The following is a 21,509-nucleotide window of genomic DNA, read 5'->3' as shown; positions in this document are numbered from 1 at the left end:
CCATTTCATATGTCATCAACGAACCAATTAGTTCTTCAAGTGGTAAGTTGTTTAGGTTTTTAGCTTCTTGTATTGTAGTTACTTTTGAATCCCACTTCTTAGAAAGAAAACGCAAAATCTTGTTTACGAGTTCAAAATCCGAAAAACATTTTCCAAGAGCTCTTAAACTATTGACGACATCCGTGAAACGGGTGTACATGTCGCCTATAGTCTCGCTTGGTTGCATTCGAAAAAGCTCAAAATCATGCAATAAAAAGTTAACTTTCGAGTCTTTGACTCTACTAGTTCCCTCGTGCGTGATTTCAAGTGTTCGCCAAATGTCAAAAGCCGTTTCGCACGTAGAAATTCGATTGAACTCATTTTTGTCCAAAGCGCAAAATAAGGCATTCATAGCCTTTGCGTTTAAAGAAAAATACTTCTTCTCCAAATCCGACCATTCGTTCATCGGTTTAGAGGGAAGTTGAAAATCGTTTTGAATGATATTCCATAAATCCAAATTTGTAGAAATCAAGAAAACTCTCATTCGAGTTTTCCAATAAGTGTAGTCCAATCCGTTAAATAACGGTGGACGAAAAATCGATAAACCCTCTTGAAAGCCATGAAGAGCCATTTCTCTCGGGTGTAAATCCGAAATGAGAAAAACTGGGCTCTAATACCAATTGTTAGGATCGAGAGCACTAAGAGGGGGGGGGGGGGGGGGGGGGTGAATTAGTGCAGTGGAAATCTTTCTAAGATTAAAACCGAAAGCTGCGTTCGTTCGATAAAAACGATTTCGATGTAAAAGCCGATTTTAAGATTAAGCACAGTTTACGTCTAAACGTTGTTTACGTCTATACGCGATTTGCGTCAAAATGCAGTTTTACGTCTAAATGTATTTTATGTCTAAACGCAGTTTCCGTCTAAACGCAGTTTACGTGTAAACGTAGTTTACGTCTAAACGCAGTTTGCGTCTAAGCGCAGTTTACGCAGTTTGCGTCTAAATGCAGTTTGCATCTAATTGTAGTTTGCGTCTAAGCTCAGATTGCATCTAAGCGCAGTTTGCGTCTAAGCTCAGATTACGTCTAAGCGCAGTTTGCGTCTAAGCGCAGTTTACGTCTAAACGCAGTTTTACGTCTAAACGCAGTTTGGAAAGATCTGAACTTAGAAACTCATTCGTAAAAGCGCAGAAGGCAGTTTGCAGTTATAAATGGAATCAAAACGTAAACGTAAACTGTAATGTAATGATTGTACGAAAACGCCGATTTACGTCTAAACGCAGATTCAGAAAGATCCGAACTTAGAAGCTCGTTCGTAAAAGCGCAGAAGGCAGTATATATTTAGGAGGTTTGCAGAAGTGATAAAGTGCTCAAAGTAAATTCAAACCGAGATTTAGAGTGGTTCGGTCAGCCTTGACCTACTCCACTTTTGGCTTCCTCCACCGACGAGGTCACCGACGTCAACTAGAGGCCTTCCTTCAATAGGCGAAGGCCAACTGCCCTTTTACAGTTTCACTCCTTTTGACGGGATCAGGAGACAACCCTTACAGAACCTTTCTCTCCTCTCTTTACAACTCATGACTTTGAAGAACAGAAGGAGGAGATCTTAAAGGCTTTACAACAATTTTGAGCTCTTAGAATCACAGAAAAGATCAAGATTTCGGTGTAGGTCTATGTCTTTTCAGTGCTGAATGGGTGGGGTATTTATAGGCCCCAACCCAGTTCAAATTTGGAGCTCAAAACGATCAAATCCCGGAATTCTGGGATCAGGCGGTTGCACCTCCTGACTAGAGAGGTTGCACCGCCTGACAGAGCTCGAAGACTGAGCCCAGGCGGTTGCACCTCTCTGTTAGGGGCGGTTGCACCGCCTGAGTCTGGCTCGGAGACTGAGCCCCAGGCGGTGCCACCTCCTGACTGAGGCGGTTGCACCTCTCTACCAGAGCTCGAAGACCGAGCTCAGGCGGTGCTACCTCCTGTCAGGGGAGGTTGCACCGCCCAGTCTCGCTCGGAGACTGAGCTCAGGCGGTGCCACCTCCTGGCTGGGGCGGTTGCACCTCCTGGTGCAATCAGGGTCCAAATGGGTAGCTCCATTCGGCCTAATTTCAGTTTTTCAGGGGCCCAATTGCCCCAAGATTAAGCTAATGGGATCACCTCCCATTTCCAACTTAATCAACATGCTAACTACGATTAAATCTAAGACAATTTCTGTAGCTTTGCTTCGGTGCGTCACTCGCTTCTTCCGGCGAACTTCCGTCGATCATCCGATGAACCCTCGGTGATGCTCCTGCGGACTTCCGGCAAACTCTTGGACTTGCGACGATCCACTTGGCGAGTTCCGATGAGCTTCGCTTGGCAAGCTTCTGGACTTCTCGGATCTGTTCCCGCAGAACCTCCGACGACCGTCCGAACTTCCGTCGAACTCTCGAACTCCCAACGTGATCATAAACTTGACTCCGGCGTAACTCCTACTGCTTGTCTAACTTTCATCGTAGTTAATCCTGCACACTTAAAGCAAAACTTCGATCGAGATAATTAATCCTAAGCAATTAACCAAGTTATCCGACATGTCATTGGTCCCTCGACGCTTCGTCCGATTCTTCGGCGCATCGTCCTCTCCTGCAGCCTATTGCCCAATCGGCCAGTTGACTCCACAACTCTAATATCCTTGGCACAATACCCGCTCTTCTTGGCCCGATGCCCGAGTCCACGGCCCGAAGCCTTCTGTCGATACGTCGACCGATCCACCGGCCCGACGTCCAATCTTCTGACATGTTCCTTCGGCACAACATGATTTTCCTGCTTTAATTGTCTCATCCTGATCGAAGCATCCTGCGTCACTCAAAACGCAGATTAAATCATAAACATATATCAAGTAGTTTCATCATCAAAATACGAGATTCAACACGACCTAGCCCATATGGCCATGTACGATTCAATCCATGTGACCATGTATGACCTAGTCTATGTGACAAGGTATGATCTAACTCATGTGGTTAGGCATAACCTAGCTCATATGACCATGTATGACCCAACCCATACAGCAAGGTACGACACAAGTCATATGGTCAAACATGATCTAGCACATGTGGCTAGTTACGACCCAATCCATATGGTTAGACACAACTTCAACTCATGTATCTAGCCATGACTTAATCTACAAGCCAAGCATGGCCCAATTCAATGGTTAGGCTTGAGCCAACTTGTGAGGCTCAACCTAGTTCACGAATTTAGACTCGTCCAGCTATACGATTAGTGCTAGATACATTGTCGCTCCTCTATCCAACCCATTGTACCTCAGCTCAACCTATTACTTGGAACAAATATATGCAATACACATGACTTGTCTAAGACTCAAGTGAGTTAGTTCGGGTTGGACTAACACTATACGACATAGTCTAATTTACTCTCTCTCTCTCTCTTCATTGGTTTGAGCTCATTAATTGATTGAATAAGACATGTTTAATTGGCTCAAGTAGATTTAGGGTGATTTCAAACCAACTTGACTAGTTCAAACCTACTTAACCTAATTGAAATCAATCAAATATAAATTATAATAGTATAAGGTGATTCCAGACTGATTCCATAAGAATTTGAGATTGGTTCTATTAGGTCATAAATGAATTAAGTTTGGTTCGAGTCAATTAGGCTATTCCAATTAGGGTTTTGGATGATTGAGGACTATTCAAAGATTGATGTCTCATGTCTTTATTATTTGATGAATTTAAAAGTTTTATCTAAAAGTATAATTTAAAAATAATTATTGATTTCTAACTTTTTTTTAGTTTCTAATATTGATATAATTATTTCGTATAGTATATGTGATTATGTTAGCAGTCCATATTGGAAGTACAACTTGTGAAAGGAGCTACAAGTCTATCATAATACGAAGCCACCAATAGACATAGTCTAGTAAATCATATATCAAGCATGGTTCCTCATAGTATTTTATTATATTATTTCATAGCTGCATACGTGAATGAATGAATATAAATGAATGATCATGGTTATTTATGTATTTCTATCGAGGGCAGATAGCACGATTTTCTTCAGGAATTAACAAACCGTCATACGTGATGGTTAGACGGTTCCTCCATTCATTATTAGGAGGAATGTATCCCTACTTAGGCAAGTGAGAGATATATCCATTGTTAGAAGTACGATATAGGTTCTCGCTGTTAGGAGAAATCTATCCTAGAGAGTATGTCTTTCCATTAGTTGTTGAGAGAGTGCACCATAGTACACCTTTGATATATAACTATTATGTATATATTTTCATGTAATTGATACATAATTTTATTTATTACATAAGAATTATCATTAATTTTCTGATGCATTAATTTTATATTGAATCAATATATTATCATTTCGTATTAAATTAGTGATATTTATATATGTTTCATAAATATTAAAGATTATTTTTATAATTTTTTAAAGGTTTTTATTAATGTGGTTGCTAATATGTTTTTATCTTATATTTATTTTTAAAATAATATACTACTTTGTAATAGATCTGAGGCTCGGGTAAAAGACTTTTTCGTCACACTTATGATCCTACCAAGAAGTTACAGTTTTTTTTTCTAATAAATAAAATATTTACTATTATAAAGATAGATTTTTGAATTTAAGAATAAAAAAATATATATTATGTAAATTATGAATAATAAAATGATGATTTATTATTTTTATAAATATAAGATGTGATAATTTAATGGTATCAAAACAATGACTTTTAATGACATTTGGAATAGAGGATCCTAAGATTAGAATATTAGATGACGCAATAAGTCAGTTTTTGAGATTTGGATTCTAAGAATTCAACAGTAATACAACTAAACCATGATTTTAAGAGATTATGATCATTTTCTTAAGCTAAATATGATTTTTTATAAAAATAATTAATTAAAGATGTTATCAAAAGGAAATCTCGTTAAATGATTTAAACTGAGATTATTGAGTAAAAGGTTAAAATTTTAGTACATTTTCTCGATATTACAATAAGTGTTATAATGTTTTGTCTTACACGTTTACATTTTGAATATAAGTTTATCAAGATACTCTTATCCAAAGCAGATAAGAATTGTTAATTTAATTATAGAATATATTATTTTTGAGATATATTTATTATAAATAAATAAACATCAATTAATTTAGTTATTCATGAAGATACACAGATTTATATCTAATACGTAGCTGTTTATACTTAAAAGTTGTACATGTTAACTGCATGCTTGTGTAGATAGGGATGAGATCCTGTGCCTTCATGTCTCTTGTGATACCTTGATTTCTTCAACACAATTTACTGGATTTAAGTGCAAGAAATTTCTTGTTTGTGGTTTTAATTCATGTGATGCGTTTAATTGATTGTTTGTTCCTTACATCTTTAACAAGTCAGTTGCTATTTAATCTTAAATTATAATACTAGCATCACTGACCTGCATAACCAGTGCATTAACTAAGATAACCAAAGTTGCATGAACATAGCTTCCAGCATGAAGCTGCCATGTATCATTTAGCAAATTACTTTGTTTTAGTGAAAAAAAGATAAGAAAAGTCATGATTAAGCCGACAATCTACTCGTTATAATAAATGCAGCAATTGACTGCCATGTCTATATGGAAGTGATAATGGATCATGATATTAGATCATGATAATAAAATGCAATAAACAAGCTCATCAATATGACTTGATGTTCTTATAATTCTACTACCTTTTGTAGATCCCTAGCATTCTCTTCAAATTCTGATGTTGTAGAGGATGACACATGTTACATATCTCCCATCTATATTTTTTATTCTGACAACTTATTTAGGTTAGATTTGCATTGTATAATTGCTTTTGTAGTTTCTATAATCAAACACTACTAAGGTGTAAATCTTTACATAATTAAAATTACTTTTTTTTTCAGTTGATTGTGGTCAGGTTTTTAACATCTGTTGCACATTTCACTTGCTTGTGCAAATCCTGTTACCTGAACACTCTTCAGCATGAAAGTCCAGGAGTCACTGGTAAAACAAAAGAAAGAAAAGAAAATATCCAATTAAACTATAAAAATAGAAATAGATTCTGGCATTGAAAAATACCCGATCTGAAGGGTGTACTTAAGGTTCATTCTATTGAGAGACATATTAATATATTGAAGTTAAAGCTTTATCGATAATTCTTTGAATTATTCAATTAAAACTTTTTCAATAATTCTTTTTATCTTCTATTCTCTTATCTTCTATTTTTTCTATCACAATCCACATGTGATTCAAATGTTGATAGCATTATAATCACTCATACCCCATCTTTGCATTGGGAGTTGCAGAGTTTAGAATGGCCAAACAGCTAGTTTAGAATGGCCAGCACTGGCCATTGCAGCTTGAAGCTTTCCTGTAGCATGTACAACTTTTAAGTTAGATCAAATAGCTAGTATGATAATTTAAGACTAAACAGCAACTGGCTTATTAAAGATGTAAGCGACAAACAATCAATCAATTAAACACAAAACCACAAACAAGAAATTGCATGCACTTAAATCCAGTAAATTGTGTTCAAGAAATCATGATATCACATAAGACATGAAGGCACAGGATGTCATCCCTGATCTACACAAGCATGCAGTTAACATGTACAACTTTTAAGTTGGATCAAATAGCTAAGTATTAGATATAAATCTAATATGTGCATCATCATGAATAACTAAATCACTTGATATTTATTTATTATAAATATATCTTAAAAAATAATATATTCTATAATTAAATTAACAACTCTTATATGCTTTTCAAAAACATGGATAAGAGTGCCATGATAAAATTATATTCAAAATGTAATCTAAGACAACATTATAACACTTCTAATAATAAAAAATAAATAAAATAAATAAATATATTAACATCTCACCCTAATAGTTCAAGAGAAATTTGAAATAGTTTGATAAAAATTCAAAGAGTTAAATTTGAGTTATACTCGATCATAGTATTTAAGACAAAATTATTATATTTTAAAAATCAATCATCCTAAATTTATATAAAAATAAATAATAATAATATATTAGTATCTCACTTGAGTATGTTTAGAAAAAAATTAAATATGTTTGGTAAAAATTCAAAGAATTATACTCGATGACATATTCAACCCATAAATATCTCATTTGAAAAATTAATTACTCTAAATTTATATAAAAAAAGTCATACTAAATATTTATAATCTCACCTTAGTATTTTTGAAAAAGTTTGAATAAATTTGATAAAAATTTAACGGGTTACAATTGATCACCGATTCATTCCAAAAATATCATATTTTAAAATTTATTTACTCTAAAATTATAAAAATAAAAATAATATTAAATATTTTAAAATGATAAACTAGTAATTCTAGATAAATTCAGATTAGTTTGATATTATTAGAATTTTTATTTGAAAATAAAACTTAAGTAGAAACTGCGTGTAAAAAGCTCAATCCTATGAGCTTGTGCTTTTTTAGTAAGTTGCCCTTCCAACTTCATTTGGTTAGACATCCAGAACATAAGCAAAGAATTATATAAGCTTATAACATTGTTGACTTATTTCCGATCATAGTGATGTCAAGTTTGGAGGAAACTTTACTGAGTCAAAGGTTCAATATATGATCAGCATTGAGACACTCCTGTCATCAAACATCCCTCTCCTTCCCAGGAAAATAAAGCGACTCGACGGCGAAAAGTCTGCATCAAATGGTCCACCTAAATAACATGGTTCTCTTTCCAGCTCTGTCGTCTCTCTACTTTCGCCAACCTCAAGCCCACGGAAGCGTAGTTGCCTACCCAACTCGGTCGCATCCTTACAACAAGTGACGACCATTCCACAATACTATAATACCAAATTGACTTCTCTGTAAGCAGACAAAAATCTTTTCCTACTTTTTCCTAATGTATAAACCATCTTCTACGATCACGTTGAGTTGGTCTGCCCTGGTAGACCTAACCTGCAGACCTCCACCGCCGGAGGCGCCTCCCAGCTCGCAGCCTTCTTCCTCATGATCTCGAAGTCGTCCACGCATGTCTCCATGTCCAACTCCGCCAAGCTCTTCCGCGCCGTCGCTGCCTCGGGCCCCGCCACCCTGTCGAAGATGTGCTCCCACCCCGGCGCCCACCCGCCGCTGGGGTCGCATATCTGCAGGCTGTCGTCGCGCCATTCGGTCCAGCCCCACCCGCGGTCCAGCGCCGCCCCCACGTCGGCCGCGCACTGCCCCGTGCATGCCGGCTCGCACGGCCGGCACTTCGCCCCGCTCAGCTGCCCCTGGCTCCCTATCGACACCACCGGCACGCCGTACGGCCCCGGCGGGTACCCGTACCGTCGGTCGCTCACGACGCAGAAGGGGACCGCGATCTCCTCCCACCGCACCTTCGAGCTCGTCAGCTGCGCCTTGAGTGCCGACTCCGAGTTGAGCTGCCGGAAGCCGGCGGCGTCGAGGCGGGGGATAAGGGAGACGCGGGAGAGAGCGACCTCGGAGGTGGCACGGTCGCCGACGCCGAGGCGGTCGTTGAGGCCGCCGTAGCGGGAGCCGGACGGGACAACGTAGGTGCCATGCTGAAAGGCGTTAATCACGTCGAGCGGGGCGGACCAGTAGCCGTCGACGCGGGTCCGGATGATCCAGTCGTAGGTGAAGTTGCCTTTAGATTCCTGTGATTTGATCATCCTCAGGCAGCCTTCCACTAGGTTAAAATACTGCAGCAGACCCTGCAACAAGAATGACAAACAAGCTTCAGAACAATACAATACGAACTACGTTGACGACTGTTACAACAACATCGAAGTATAAACATATAACAAATCAATTGCTCTTACATCATCTGATTCATAACATACGACATCTTTCAAATCGTACGATCGTTCTTGATCACTTCTGTATATGTATGATTTAGATATGAACACCTTCAACAAGGGCAGGAGGAGACCAAGCTCACCTGGATCCTGTTGGGCGAGCCGTTGGCCGTGAGCACCCGCTCTTGCGACTCTGTCGTCGGCATCGTATTCTGCGTGAAGATGCGGACGACGGCGACCCTCGGCGCGGCCTTGAGCAACGAGAGTTTGTACGAGTCCTTGTCGAGCGGACTGTGGAGGAAGATATCTGCGCTCGGGAACTCCTCAAGCAAGTTCCTCATGATGGACGGCCCCGTGAGCTCGAACCGCCGCGCTCCGCCCACGAGGCAGATGGCGATCCTGCTCCGCTCAAGCTCCCTCTTCCTCCCGCCGATCCTCTCGGGCATATGCGCCGTATCTCCGGCGGAGGGGGAGCCGAAGAGGGGGAGGGATCTGAAAGGCGACGGAGAGAGGGAGCCGCGGGAGCAGGACAGGAAGAGGAGGACGAGAAGGAGAGCGGCGAGGAGGGCCAGCACCAGCCGCCTCTCCGTCCATTTCGAGACGTGGGCGGCAACAGCGGTGATCTGGTGCCTGCGGTGGTCTCTGCCGTTCCTCATGTCACCAAGGTCGGGGTTCCTCCATGAATCTCGTGCGGGCTTTGGGTGACAAGCGTGGCATCGCTACGTCCCTCAAAAGGCGAGTGGAGGCGAGTACGTCGGGAGACTTTTCTCTCTAACAGACGTGTCTGAATTTAACCGTTTCCCAAAGAGTCCATTACGACAGCCTAAGCTGACTCTTCACGTGCCAAGCACGCGCATGATGTTCCCATACACCGTGTGCTGACTTCTACTGTGGCAGTTTGATATGACCATAACTTATGTTAAGGTTTGACTCTTCGATTTTCCATCCAGTATAGAACTAAATATATCCTCCTCCGCCGGAGATACGGCGCATATGTCCGGGAGGATCGGCGGGAGGAAGAGGGAGCTTGAGCGGAGCATTGAATGAAATATATACTACTTCTGAATAATGACAAATATATATATATATATATATATATATATATATATATATATACTAAATCAAGATTTATAATGACAAATATATACTATTTCTAAATAATTCCAATTGACATAAATTCTTGTGACAATCATTGAATGAAATGGATAAATCTTGTTCTCATCCATAAGTCTCATTGTTTACACATGAATAATGTGGTAGGAAAGGAATGTCTTCATTCATTTTATATCCAAAATAAAACATTTTACCAAATGTTGGTTTTGTAATGTTTTTGAAATATTTTTTCTTCTTTTTTATTGAAGTATTACTCAAGTTGAATTGTATGTTTTCAAAACATTTAATTATCTTTTTTTGTGAAATTTTTTATTCTATTTCCTGCACAATTCGGAGCTAAAATAAGAAAAATAAGCTATCCTCCTTTGTTTTGGAGGGTAGAGTATTTCTTTTATGTGGTATGGATTTGGATCATTGCTCATCTTAGCATAAATTCTTCGTCACAATTTGAAATTTAAAATTATATTAAAACTGTTCAAAAATTAAAATAACACATATTAATGATATTCCTTCTTACTTCAGGGATAAATAAAATACTAAAAAAATATCATAGAACAATATCAAATAATAAAATGGGAATTGTATAACCATAATATAAATTAATATCTTTTAATATATATAGCATAAATCTTAATAAATAAAATAAATATTCAAAATTATATAAATATTTAAAAAATATGATTTGATATTAAAAAAATATCGGATTAAATAATATCAAACCAAACATATCAAGGTGTCACTCTAATTCTAATTCCAATTTTAACAATGAATCGAATACCATCTATATCTATTTTACCTTCTTAAAATCAAATATTAAATAGAGGTAAAAGTATGATGTCATTTTGATGTATCCTCACCATCAAGACCCATCTTGATCACGCCTGCCTTTTCCATTGATGCATCATGAACCATGTGAATTGATATGTAACTATCAATTGCTCACCAACGTAGTAAAATAGTTATATATATATATATATATATATATATATATATATATATATATATATATATATATATATATATATATATATATATATAGTGAATTTATGAAAAAAAAATTAATTTTATAATTTTTTAAAAAAATATTAAAAATCATTTAACTTTGTTAGTCTGGTGAGGCTTTTATCGTTGATTGAGACGAAGGTATGAACAATTGTTTAGGATGAAGGCATGACGAACGATGATCGATATGGATAGAATGATTATTTTATAAAAAAATTTTAAATTAGAAGATATTTTTTTCTTAGAATCTTACCCAAAAATTTATGTGTGAATAAATTAGTTTCACTTTTTATTTTCATCAAAATGCTGATTATATTCATTCACCATTTTTAGCACTTAACAATTTTTTTGGGATAGAAAATTCATGTGGTAATTTCTCGCCTGAAGATATTAACAAGCGCAGCATTGGGATTGGAGACGGATTGGGTGAGGAAAGCGTTCTCATGTCTTCCCACCTCTTCACCCCGAAACCTCTCTCTGCTGCCCTGCCCTCCTCTCTCTCCCCTGTCTTCTCCTCCTCCTCCGCTTCCCCTCCCTCGATCTCGTTACTCTCCCTCTCCTTCCCCTTACAGAGGAGGAGAAGATGCCGATTGAAGCTCGTGCGGGCCCAGGATTCCGATGCCGGCGACACCCAACCTCCTAAAGGGAGCTCGGTATGCAAATCGGTTTTGGGTTTCCGATGAGTTCTCGATTACATTTTCCCCTCGAATCGGAAGTAGAAATGTTGGAGTTGAGATTTCTACTGTTGTCTTCGACCTGAAGACTGTTGTCTTTGGTTGGACATGGATAACCGAGTCGTGGTTAGGTTCACCGCATCACTGTTTGTTAATCGTTCTTGTTAGTGCTCTTGTATTGTCGGCAAGCGGGCAACTGTGGGCTTGCCTTGACTTGCCAGGTATTCTAAAGATGTGGGCGATCTTACGTTTGGTACCAGAAAGGTGGTTTCCTGCTGAGATTTTCCTTAGCCTGCACGTGCTGGCATCCCTGTCTGGTAGCGTGATGCACCTAGATTGAACCATTGAACTTCCAGACTCCAGTTCTGATGCATTTTGTGCTAATCGGTGCCGTTTGATTCTTCAAGTTGTTGTTTTATCTTGTTGTTGATGCTTCGCGTTTTGTGTGCTGTCTTCAGTTACCCGTGTTTGAATTAATTGCCTTCACGAATTAGATGGTTGCAACTATACCTTTCTGGTATTTACTTTTTGGCTCGTGTCAATACATGCCAATTAGCTTGGTATGATTTGCTTCCTCGGTATCAAACCATGTTCCACATCTCTTACTTTATTCTTTTTGAAATTAACCCACCCCTTGGTGGTGGTGGTGGTGTGATGTCTTTGTAATAAGAATGATGGGTTTGATGGAATCACTAAGCTAAAAATTTACGTTGTTCATTTTACAAAGATTTCCAGGAAGAAATTTCTGCTTCATCATTGTTGTAGCTTTGTTCTAAAACTTGTTATACTCAGTATACTGTTAAATAGAATATGATACTGGTTTTGTTCATATGTAAGTGATTGATTATGATGTTTATGATGCATGGGCACCAATCACGAGGACATTCATGCTGCATATGCACTAATCGTGCTTCTTGAATCTTGATGTTAGTAATTATGGATTATCATGTTGAGTTTAATTGTGCATATGCATTTTACTCATGCCCAGTGAAAGAATTCTTAGGTCTGATTTTATATATATTCAGCCCAAGAGCAGGAGGGACATTCTTTTGGAATATGTCAAAAATGTTCAGCCAGAATTTATGGAGCTATTTGTGAAAAGAGCACCAAAACAGGTAGGTTGTCATCTGATATTTCTTCTAGTGTTTGAATTGTGCTTCTTTTATGGCATAATTTGCGATAATCAAAAAAATTGTATGTGACTTCATTTCAAGATATTCCCTTGTTATATGTTAACACTAGCGTCTCTCTGTATTTCTTGTTCCTAGAATAATTATAAAATGCAGCAAGTAATGCTTATTCAGATTCTAAATTTCTTAGACCACTCTCGTATTTTCTTTTACCCTTGGAGGTTGTCGATGCTATGAGACAAACTGTGGCAAATATGATTGGAACACTTCCACCTCAGTTCTTCTCAGTAACTGTTACCACGGTATGTTTTCAGTTTATCATGCTTTATTGGCCTTCTGTCATAACTTTTGTTTTCTTCAACATAAGATCATAATATAGCACATTTTTCTCATTGCAACAATTATCCTTTAGTTCTCAATATGATTTTGATGCCCTTTTTCTTTTCTTTTCAGGTTGCTGAGAATCTGGCACAACTAATGTACAGTGTTATGATGACTGGTTACATGTTTAGGAATGCACAATATCGTCTTGAGTTGCAGCAAAGTCTAGAGCAGATAGCGCTTCCTGAACCAAAAGATAACATGGTATTTCAAAATTTTACTATTGAACTAAAATTATGATGAAACTTTTAATACTTCTTTTTCCTTTGATTTCTGCATCAAATTTGATCTTGACATGCCTTGCATGTTCAAGCATCACAAGGTCTTTATTGTTCTGTATGAATTTCTTTAGAGGCTTACTTTTTTAACTTTACTTGAAGTTGTATATCATTTGATCATGTTTTTGCTGGTATAATAGTTGTGGGGAATGTCTTCAATCTTGTACTTTGACTAGCATTGATAGCCTTGATCACTAAGCAAATCAATTGCCAATCTGTTTATGGATGTCAAGCAAATCAAATCACTAACCAACAGGTAAGACAATGCTTGACATCCATAAACAGATCAGCAATTGATTTGTTTAGTGATCAAGGCTATTCGTCCCATCCATAAATAGATTGGCTATTGATTTACATCCCTCTAACCCTGTAGCATGACACAGTCGGCTGCAAAGATATTGCCGATGATGTAAGTTCACATTCGAAATTGCAACGAATCAAGTTTTGCAATATCTTTTGACTATGTTATGTTTGAATAGGAAAAGTTTCACAATGATGTCAATTGTTGCCATCTTAGTAGGAGGAAACAGGAGAATGATGGTTTGATCTCTTTGACACTTTGAAACACTTTCAATTTGTAACAGTCAACTCAAGTTTGGAAGCTGCTCTAAAATATTATCATTTGCAAATGTCATTATTATGATTTAGTTGGAACTGATTCTTTGTTTTACTGTTAGTTGCTAACATGTGTCTTTCTCTTAATCTGATCAACATTTATTGCTTTCATTTAAGAGGCTACTAGGTGCACTCACTCTTCTTTATGTGATAAATCAAATAATGTTATTGTATTTGTGAGAAAGATGGATGTAATTGTATATAAGACTAAAAATATATAAAGTGGAAGGACTAATATAATTAATATGTAAGAATAAATGAGCCTACTATATTAATTGAGATACATACACGTTTTGAGTAATTTGATTTTAGACCTATCAAGTTATTTGATTAATTATTAAGCCAAATAAAAATAATAATAATAATAACAACAACAACAACCATGGTGTGAACCCAAAGTATGTTAGATCTCTAACTTTAATGAAAACATCAAGCCCTATATGTACTTTGACTAATTTGAGAGCTTAAACTTAGTTTTGATTGTGATAATTCATTTATAATAATTAAAATATATAACAATTATTCTCCACAAGTCTGATGTTCTGAACCATGATGTAGTCATGATTATGACACTTGTTAGTTTAAATATCTATATTTTTTGAAGTTTAAATTTCTACTGCTTTAATCAACTTTAGAGATTTGATATCAGATTATATTCTTTGATGTTCTTAGTTTGTATACATTGACTTGTTTGCAACCGTTGTTTTACATGTTATTACCTTGTAATTGTCTAGTAATTGCGATCTCTTATACCAATCGATTCACCTATCCATGGGGCCCAGAACTATCTACCAATTGAAAGTGGCCAACAGCCTTCGGCGAGGCCTTTGTGTGATTGGTTAGGTGACAGGGTAAGGTTTCATAGAGTAAGTGTCAGTTTCTTGTGTACTTTTCCTAAATGGATCTTGTTTTCGATTTTTTGAAATCACACCTTCCAAGTCTTCGATACCATCTTTTTGTCTGCATATTGATCTATTTGCATAAGTAACATCAGCCATTTAAACTCTCGCTTCCTCTCCAATCTGATGGTTCAGATTTCGCTATGTCCTCATGCATCCTTAGGTATTCAAACAATTGTCATATTCCACGCTCGCACAATGACTTCTATGATCTCGTTCACTAACATACTTGCATTGTCCCGCCTAAGGAGCGAAACTTTCTACTAACCCTAGAAGATGTTACTTAAATGATTGATGTTACTTACACAAATGGATCAATATTCGGACAAAAAGATAGCATCGAAGACTTGGAAGGTGTGATTTCAAAAAATAAAAAACAAGATCCATTTAGGAAAAGTACAAAAGACACTAACACTTACTCTACAAAAGCTTACCCTATCACCTAACTAATCACACGGAGGCCCACTGGAGGCTATTGGCTGCTTCTAGTTGGTAGATACTTTTGGGCCCCATGGATAGGTGAATTGTTGGTCTAAGAGATCATAATTACTAGACAATTATAAAAAAATAACATGTAAAACACTAGTTGCAAACAAGTCAATGTATACAAACTAAGAACATCAAAGAATATAATTTGATGTCAAATCTCTAAAGTTGATTAAAGCTGTAGAAATTTAAACTTTTAAAATGTAGATATTTAAACTAACAGGTCCTATAATCATGACTACATCATGGTTCGGAACATCAGACTTGTGGAGAATACTTGTTATATATTTTAATAATCATATATGAATTATCATAATCAATACTAAGTTTAAGCTTTCAAATTAGTCAAAGTACATATAGGGCTTGATGTTTTCATTAAAGTTGAAGATCTAGCATACTTTGGGTTCACACCATGGTATGTTCCCGGCTTAATAATAAATTAAATAACTTGATAGGTCTAAAATCAAACTACCCAAAACGTGTATGTATCTCAATTAATATAATAGGCTCATTGAGTCTTACATATTAATTATAGTAGTCCTTCCACTTTTTATATTTATAGTCTTATATACAATCACATCCGTCTTTCTCACAGATACAATAACATTATCTGATTTTATCACAAAAAGAAGAGAGAGTGCACCTAGTAGCCTCTTAAATGAAAGCAATAAATGTTGATCGGATTAAGAGAAAGACACATGTTAGCAACTAGCAGGAAAACAAAGAATCAGTTCCAACTAATTCAGAATAATGACATTTGCAAATGATGAGATTTTAGAGCAGCTTCCAAAGTTTAGTTGTCACAAATTGTAAGTGTTCCAGTGTCGAAGAGATCAGACCATTGGTCTCCTGTTTCCTCCTACTAAGATGGCATGAATAGCCTTGATTACTAAGCAAATCATTAGTCGATCTGTTTATGGATGTCAAACATTGTCTTACGTGTTGGTCATGAGTGTCATTCCTTGTTTAGTTGAGAGTTTTCATTGAGAAACTTATATATAAAGAACTGAGATTTAAATACATATTTCTGTTTGGGCAAAAAATGGTCTTTTTTTTTTCAGTTTTTCTAAGTTAATTGCAAATGAATGAAAACTTCTTTTGATTTTTTTGCTACTAAATAATAAGAATGTGAGTTGTAAGTTTGTGTACCTTCGTAAGCTTAACGTACTAATACAGTGGTGCTGTGCCTGCTTTACATTCTTTATGTAAGTTATTTTAATCAATGCATTACAAAAGATGCTTCACTGGTGTCCACTTATTCTTCGTTCTTAACCCACCGGAGAAGATTGAATATTAAAGCTTTTGGCTAATATAATTTCAGATGAAACTTTGCAAAAGCATTTTGATCTGAAACTATATAAAAAATGGCAATACAAACAATGGAGAATAAGTTATTAAAAATGATTATATAAAAAATTAAATACTAGTCATATCATATAATTTACTAAAGATTATACTTATGTCATATAAAATAGTCAAAACATATCATCCTGCAATGCTAAAGATATCTCTAATGCTTCTCCAATCACCTTACTGTTCAATATTTAGATAATACAAAGACACATAAAAAACTTTATTTGAAGAGCGATGCTTATAAAATCTGAGTTTAATCACAAGTCTCATGTCATCTCGTGTCTCTGTTAGTGCACATCTATTTCTTTATCAGGTTAATGGCTATAATTTATTCTTTTGTTTTCTCTATTGATATTCTTTCTTTTTGCCAGTAGTGAACAACCATGTTATACACAATATTCGATGTTTGCATTGAATATCAAATACAATTTTTGCTAGAGGAGTTTTTTTTGTTCTCGCCCTTTAGAGTAATATAAGTTTGTTGTTTCATTTAAAAAAAAAAAGGAATAGCAAATATAATAGAAGCAGAGTCACCTTTGTTTCATAGTCATATTTTTTGTGTTTCTGTTCTCTGACTTTCTTTTGTGTTGGCTTACTTCTCTTTTCCTTCCACTCCTCTCTTCTTGTTTTTCGCCTTTTTAAGTTACTCACTTAAAATTGACCAAAATCAGCTAACTGTGATTAAGTTTGATTAGTTCTAACCATTTGTGGTCAATTTATAGTCTTAAGGCTGAGAAATTAATCAAAACTGGAAAAATTTTATTGTTACTTATGTATCATATCTTAAATCAGAAATGCCACAATCTATGGTACCAAAGAAAGAAAATTCATGGATCTAGTGGATCTCTTTTGTGCAGATACCCAACAGATTTATACTGCTCTCAATGCGCACATGAATTTGTGTATGTGCTCATTTAAGTCTTAGTTTATGAATTCTATAATGTGATCTCAATAATCATTTCAGGATGTTTCAGATTATGCTCCTGGTACACAGAAAAAAGTTACTGGGGAAGTTATTAAGTGGAACAAGATTACCGGTCCTGAAAAGATGGATGCCGTCAAGTATATAGAATTTCTTGAATCAGAAATTGAGGAGCTGAAGCGTCAAGTCACAAGGAGGTCAGCAAATGGACACAATGAACTTTTGGATTATCTAAAATCCCTTGAACCTCAGAATTTAAAGGTATTGAAAATTGTAGCATGCTTGTGCAATTTCTTAGTTTCATACGACTTTTGTTCTGCATGAAGTTTCACCAATACCCATACCCTACTATGTAAAGCATTTTTGAGATGAGGAAAGATGCTCATGACCTGCATTATTTTGTAGGGTGTTTTCTGGTGTTCAGTTTACAGTTTTTAACATGCAACTCACTTTTTTCCAACTGCACAGCCTTCCTTAATAAGAGTAAAGTTGGAAAATAATAAACCAGTACTAGGACTAATGCAACAATGAAATAACATCTTGGATCTCAATGAACATCTCTGTCTTTCAATTTTGAGGCCCAATCTACTTTTTTTAACACATCTGAGCACTTTTTTTAACATCAGTGATCAAGCAATAGATGTAGGTGTTCTTGGTTCCAAGGTTTCTTACATGACAATTCTAAACTTCATTCTTATTATGTTGTAAACATCACACTTAATTTATTAAATTTGTTTTTTCTCTCTAAATTGTTTCCGTATCTTCATTTTGTCTCCTTGCCGTATTGGATACTTGTTTAAATCCAAATCTGATTTTTGTGTTGGTTCATGTAGTACTGACACATCTTTCAACTAAATGAAGACTCATGAATTTATATCTAACTCAATCAATATGTATATCAAATTGTTCATCTCAAAGAAGAATTCAAATCAAACCAAAGTCAAACAAAATCAATTTTTTTAAATTTTTAGTTCAGCTTGATTTGTGTATACCTTTGATTCTTTGATGGAAGTCCATTTAATCTGAACTTTTTATTCAGTTGCACTTGCCAACAATTGAGACGAACGCAAAATTGAGTTGCACTTGCCAACAATTTAGATATATATAATTAAAATGCTGATACTGGCTCATTAACTTTAATAGTAAAGCATTCTGCTAAGAAGATTATGAACAATGTGTGCAAGATATCAGCAAATAAAAGCAGTAGCAAACAAAATCAGGTTTTGGGAAATAAAGATTGGAAGATAGAAGATCTATTTGCATTATATTAGTGTGTTTAGATGAGTCATAATACTGAACACCTCACTGATTTACCCCTTACAAGAGTTATCTAAATTCACTAATTTAAAGTTCCCTGAAGCAAGTCAAGGTTTAATATGCCAGATAGGAGATGATAGTTTTCTGTCGATCCTTTGGGCCACTTTAAAAATAAAACTTCATTTTCCTTTTTGTTTTGTGAATAAGTAAAGAGTTCTAATGGGTTTCTGGAAAAAAGTTGTTGCTAAGGATAGCTCAAATCAAGGTCTGCCATACCGAATCGTACTACCCGGTATGGGCGGTATGTACCGGTCCGACATGCCAGCGGTACGTGGACCGCCCGGTACCGGTCCGACTGTAGCAGTATACTGTAGTACTGTAGCAGTGCACTGTAGTAGTACTACAGTGCTTGGTACACCTGGGTGTACCGCTCATCGCTCGGTACACCGTACCATACCGGTACCGAGCCCAGGTCGAAATACCGGTACGGTACGATATTGCGAACCTTAGCTCAAATAAAATAAGATGAGTATGTTTGTTCAAAACCATGCTGGCTATGAAGAGGTGATTATGTCTACTACCTCATATTACCTTACAGGTCTTAAACAGTAGAAGTTGACATTACCAGATATTGTGATCTGAGGATGCAAGTCTTAACTGATTGTAATTGCTGCTTATTTGAACATTCATTGATACAGTATGTTGTTCTTTTTTTAGTCTCAAATTTGACTTTTCTTTTAGTTACAATTATGCTAACATATTGCATCAGATATTTGTTCTTTTTACTATATTTTAAATCCTTTAATCTCAACAATTAATTGGCTCTACCACTTCATCTATACCTTTCCAATAGGGCTTTTTTTTTTAAACCAAGTTTTTATGAATAATAAATATATGCAGGACCTGACAAATAGCGCTGGGGAAGATGTTGTTTTTGCTATGAATGCCTTTGTAAAGCGTTTGCTTGCAGTTTCAGATCCTGCACAAATGAAGGTTTGATAATGTTTTTGCATACATAACTTATTTGTCCTCAGCACTTGAACAAATAGTGATGCTCACAAATTACCTTCAGGCACATAATTTGAAAAATGGTCTAGTTAGTGACATATTGACTGGGTGGCAAATTTGTAATTAATCTTGTCATCTTCTAAATGAAGGCCATGATGTTGGTTCTTTTTTATGATAAAAATTTGACACAGAATTTGTTTCATCAGATTCAAGGAACATAAATTGGTTTTGTTTGGCATAGCAGTTATGCATAGCAGTTCAAGGTCATCTATTTGGACTCCTTCCAACTCCAATGTTTTCACACCATTGCCCCGACGTACATAAATATGTCGATGCCTTTGTTATGTGGATGTTTGTTAATCAGATAAATATGATCTGCAGCAAGAAAGTGGAATACTGGAACTTCGTTAATATCAATGCAAATTGACATATTAAATCTAAGTTCTGCTTGTCCTGAAAATTTGTGTTGAGATAAAATGTCTTCATTTCTTCTACTATAATTTTCATAGGAAAATAATATCTGGGACGAAGTGATTACCTGAATAGAAATTTTCCTAGAGAAATAAATTTCAATCCAAATGGTGAACCCAGGTTTACAATGTTCCTTAAGCATTCAGTTTGGTATCTTCCCATTCAAATGAATTTAGTTGTCTTATTTCAGCATGACACTAATTTCATGATCCCTACCTTTATTCATTCAAAATGAGCTACTTGGTTTTTATCCTATGGTCAAGTCTGCTGATCCCACTGATCCACTTATCTTCTTGTAGATTGCCGTAACACAAACAACTGCTCCGGAACTTGCCAATCTACTCTATTGGCTGATGGTAGTTGGTTATAGCATTCGCAATATTGAAGTTCGCTTTGACATGGAAAGAGTCCTTGATAATCCTCCAAAGCTTGCAGAGCTACCACCCGGGGAAGATATCTGAAAATTTGGGAGAGAAAAGTTTGCCAGTGGACATTTTGTGTTATCCATTGAATTATGTGTGCACACCTGGAAGGAAAGAAGCTTATATTGTTTTGGCATGTAGAAGACAGCAATTGAGAAAAGCTGTATTTGTTTCTGTAGGGTATTAATGGAGGGGATACAATAGCATCAATGATTTTCCAAAATTACTTGAATTGCAGAAAGTTATTTGATGGTGTCCTCTGCGACTTGAGATCCACTAAGAATTCTTTGTCGAGTTGCAGAGGATTTGCAGATGAAAAATATTTACTTTGAAGACGAGTGCGGGTACAACATCGCTCTCAACTCTGTAGCATGACAGTGGACTGCAAGGATATTGCCGATGAAGTAAGTTCACATTTGAAATTGCAACGAATGAAGTTTTGCAATATCTTTTGACTATGCTTTACTTGAATAGGAAAAGTTTCACAATGATGTCAATTGTTGCCATCTTAGTAGGAGGAACCAGGAGAACGATGGTCTGATCTCTTTAGTAAGATGAAATAGGAGAATGACGGTCCGATCTCTTTTGACACTCTGAAACACTTTCAATTTGTGACAGTCAACTCAACTTTACAAGCTGCTCTAAAATCTTTATCATTTGTAAATATCATTATTATAATTTAGTTGGAATTGATTATTTGTTTTACTGTTAGTTATTAACACGTGTCTTTCTCTTAA

General features: G+C 36.2%; 2 protein-coding genes across 2 annotated transcripts; one reads left to right on the top strand and one right to left on the bottom strand.

Moving 5' to 3' along the window:
- Positions 1-7,647: 7,647 nt before the first annotated feature.
- On the bottom strand, positions 7,648-9,563 carry LOC135650274 (uncharacterized). The gene is made up of 2 exons (XM_065169562.1): positions 8,905-9,563; positions 7,648-8,677 (listed from the first exon to the last, which is right to left on the bottom strand). The coding sequence occupies exons 1-2, from the start codon at positions 9,415-9,417 to the stop codon at positions 7,889-7,891; spliced, it is 1,302 nt and encodes a 433-aa protein (XP_065025634.1). The 5' UTR covers positions 9,418-9,563; the 3' UTR covers positions 7,648-7,888.
- Positions 9,564-11,239: 1,676 nt separating this feature from the next.
- LOC135585071 (uncharacterized) lies at positions 11,240-21,027 on the top strand. Its single transcript, XM_065166496.1, has 7 exons — positions 11,240-11,529; positions 12,576-12,665; positions 12,902-12,982; positions 13,134-13,265; positions 17,657-17,875; positions 19,772-19,864; positions 20,650-21,027. Exons 1-7 carry the CDS (start codon positions 11,320-11,322, stop codon positions 20,809-20,811), a joined length of 987 nt encoding a protein of 328 aa, XP_065022568.1. The 5' UTR covers positions 11,240-11,319; the 3' UTR covers positions 20,812-21,027.
- Positions 21,028-21,509: the final 482 nt, after the last annotated feature.

Source organism: Musa acuminata, chromosome BXJ3-9 (genome assembly GCF_036884655.1).
Source record: "Musa acuminata AAA Group cultivar baxijiao chromosome BXJ3-9, Cavendish_Baxijiao_AAA, whole genome shotgun sequence".
Classification (NCBI taxonomy): domain Eukaryota; kingdom Viridiplantae; phylum Streptophyta; class Magnoliopsida; order Zingiberales; family Musaceae; genus Musa; species Musa acuminata.
The sequence above is the reverse complement of the archived record's forward strand: the minus strand, read 5'-3'. Positions and strand labels throughout refer to the sequence as shown.

Coding starts and splice junctions, on each gene's coding strand:
- LOC135585071 (XM_065166496.1), top strand. CDS start 11,320: ATGTCTTCCCACCTCTTCACCCCGAAACCTCTCTCTGCTGCCCTGCCC. Junction 13,266..17,656: donor CTGAACCAAAAGATAACATG/GTATTTCAAAAT, acceptor TAATCATTTCAG/GATGTTTCAGATTATGCTCC. Junction 19,865..20,649: donor CAGATCCTGCACAAATGAAG/GTTTGATAATGT, acceptor ATCTTCTTGTAG/ATTGCCGTAACACAAACAAC.
- LOC135650274 (XM_065169562.1), bottom strand. CDS start 9,417: ATGAGGAACGGCAGAGACCACCGCAGGCACCAGATCACCGCTGTTGCC. Junction 8,678..8,904: donor GCTCGCCCAACAGGATCCAG/GTGAGCTTGGTC, acceptor TTCTTGTTGCAG/GGTCTGCTGCAGTATTTTAA.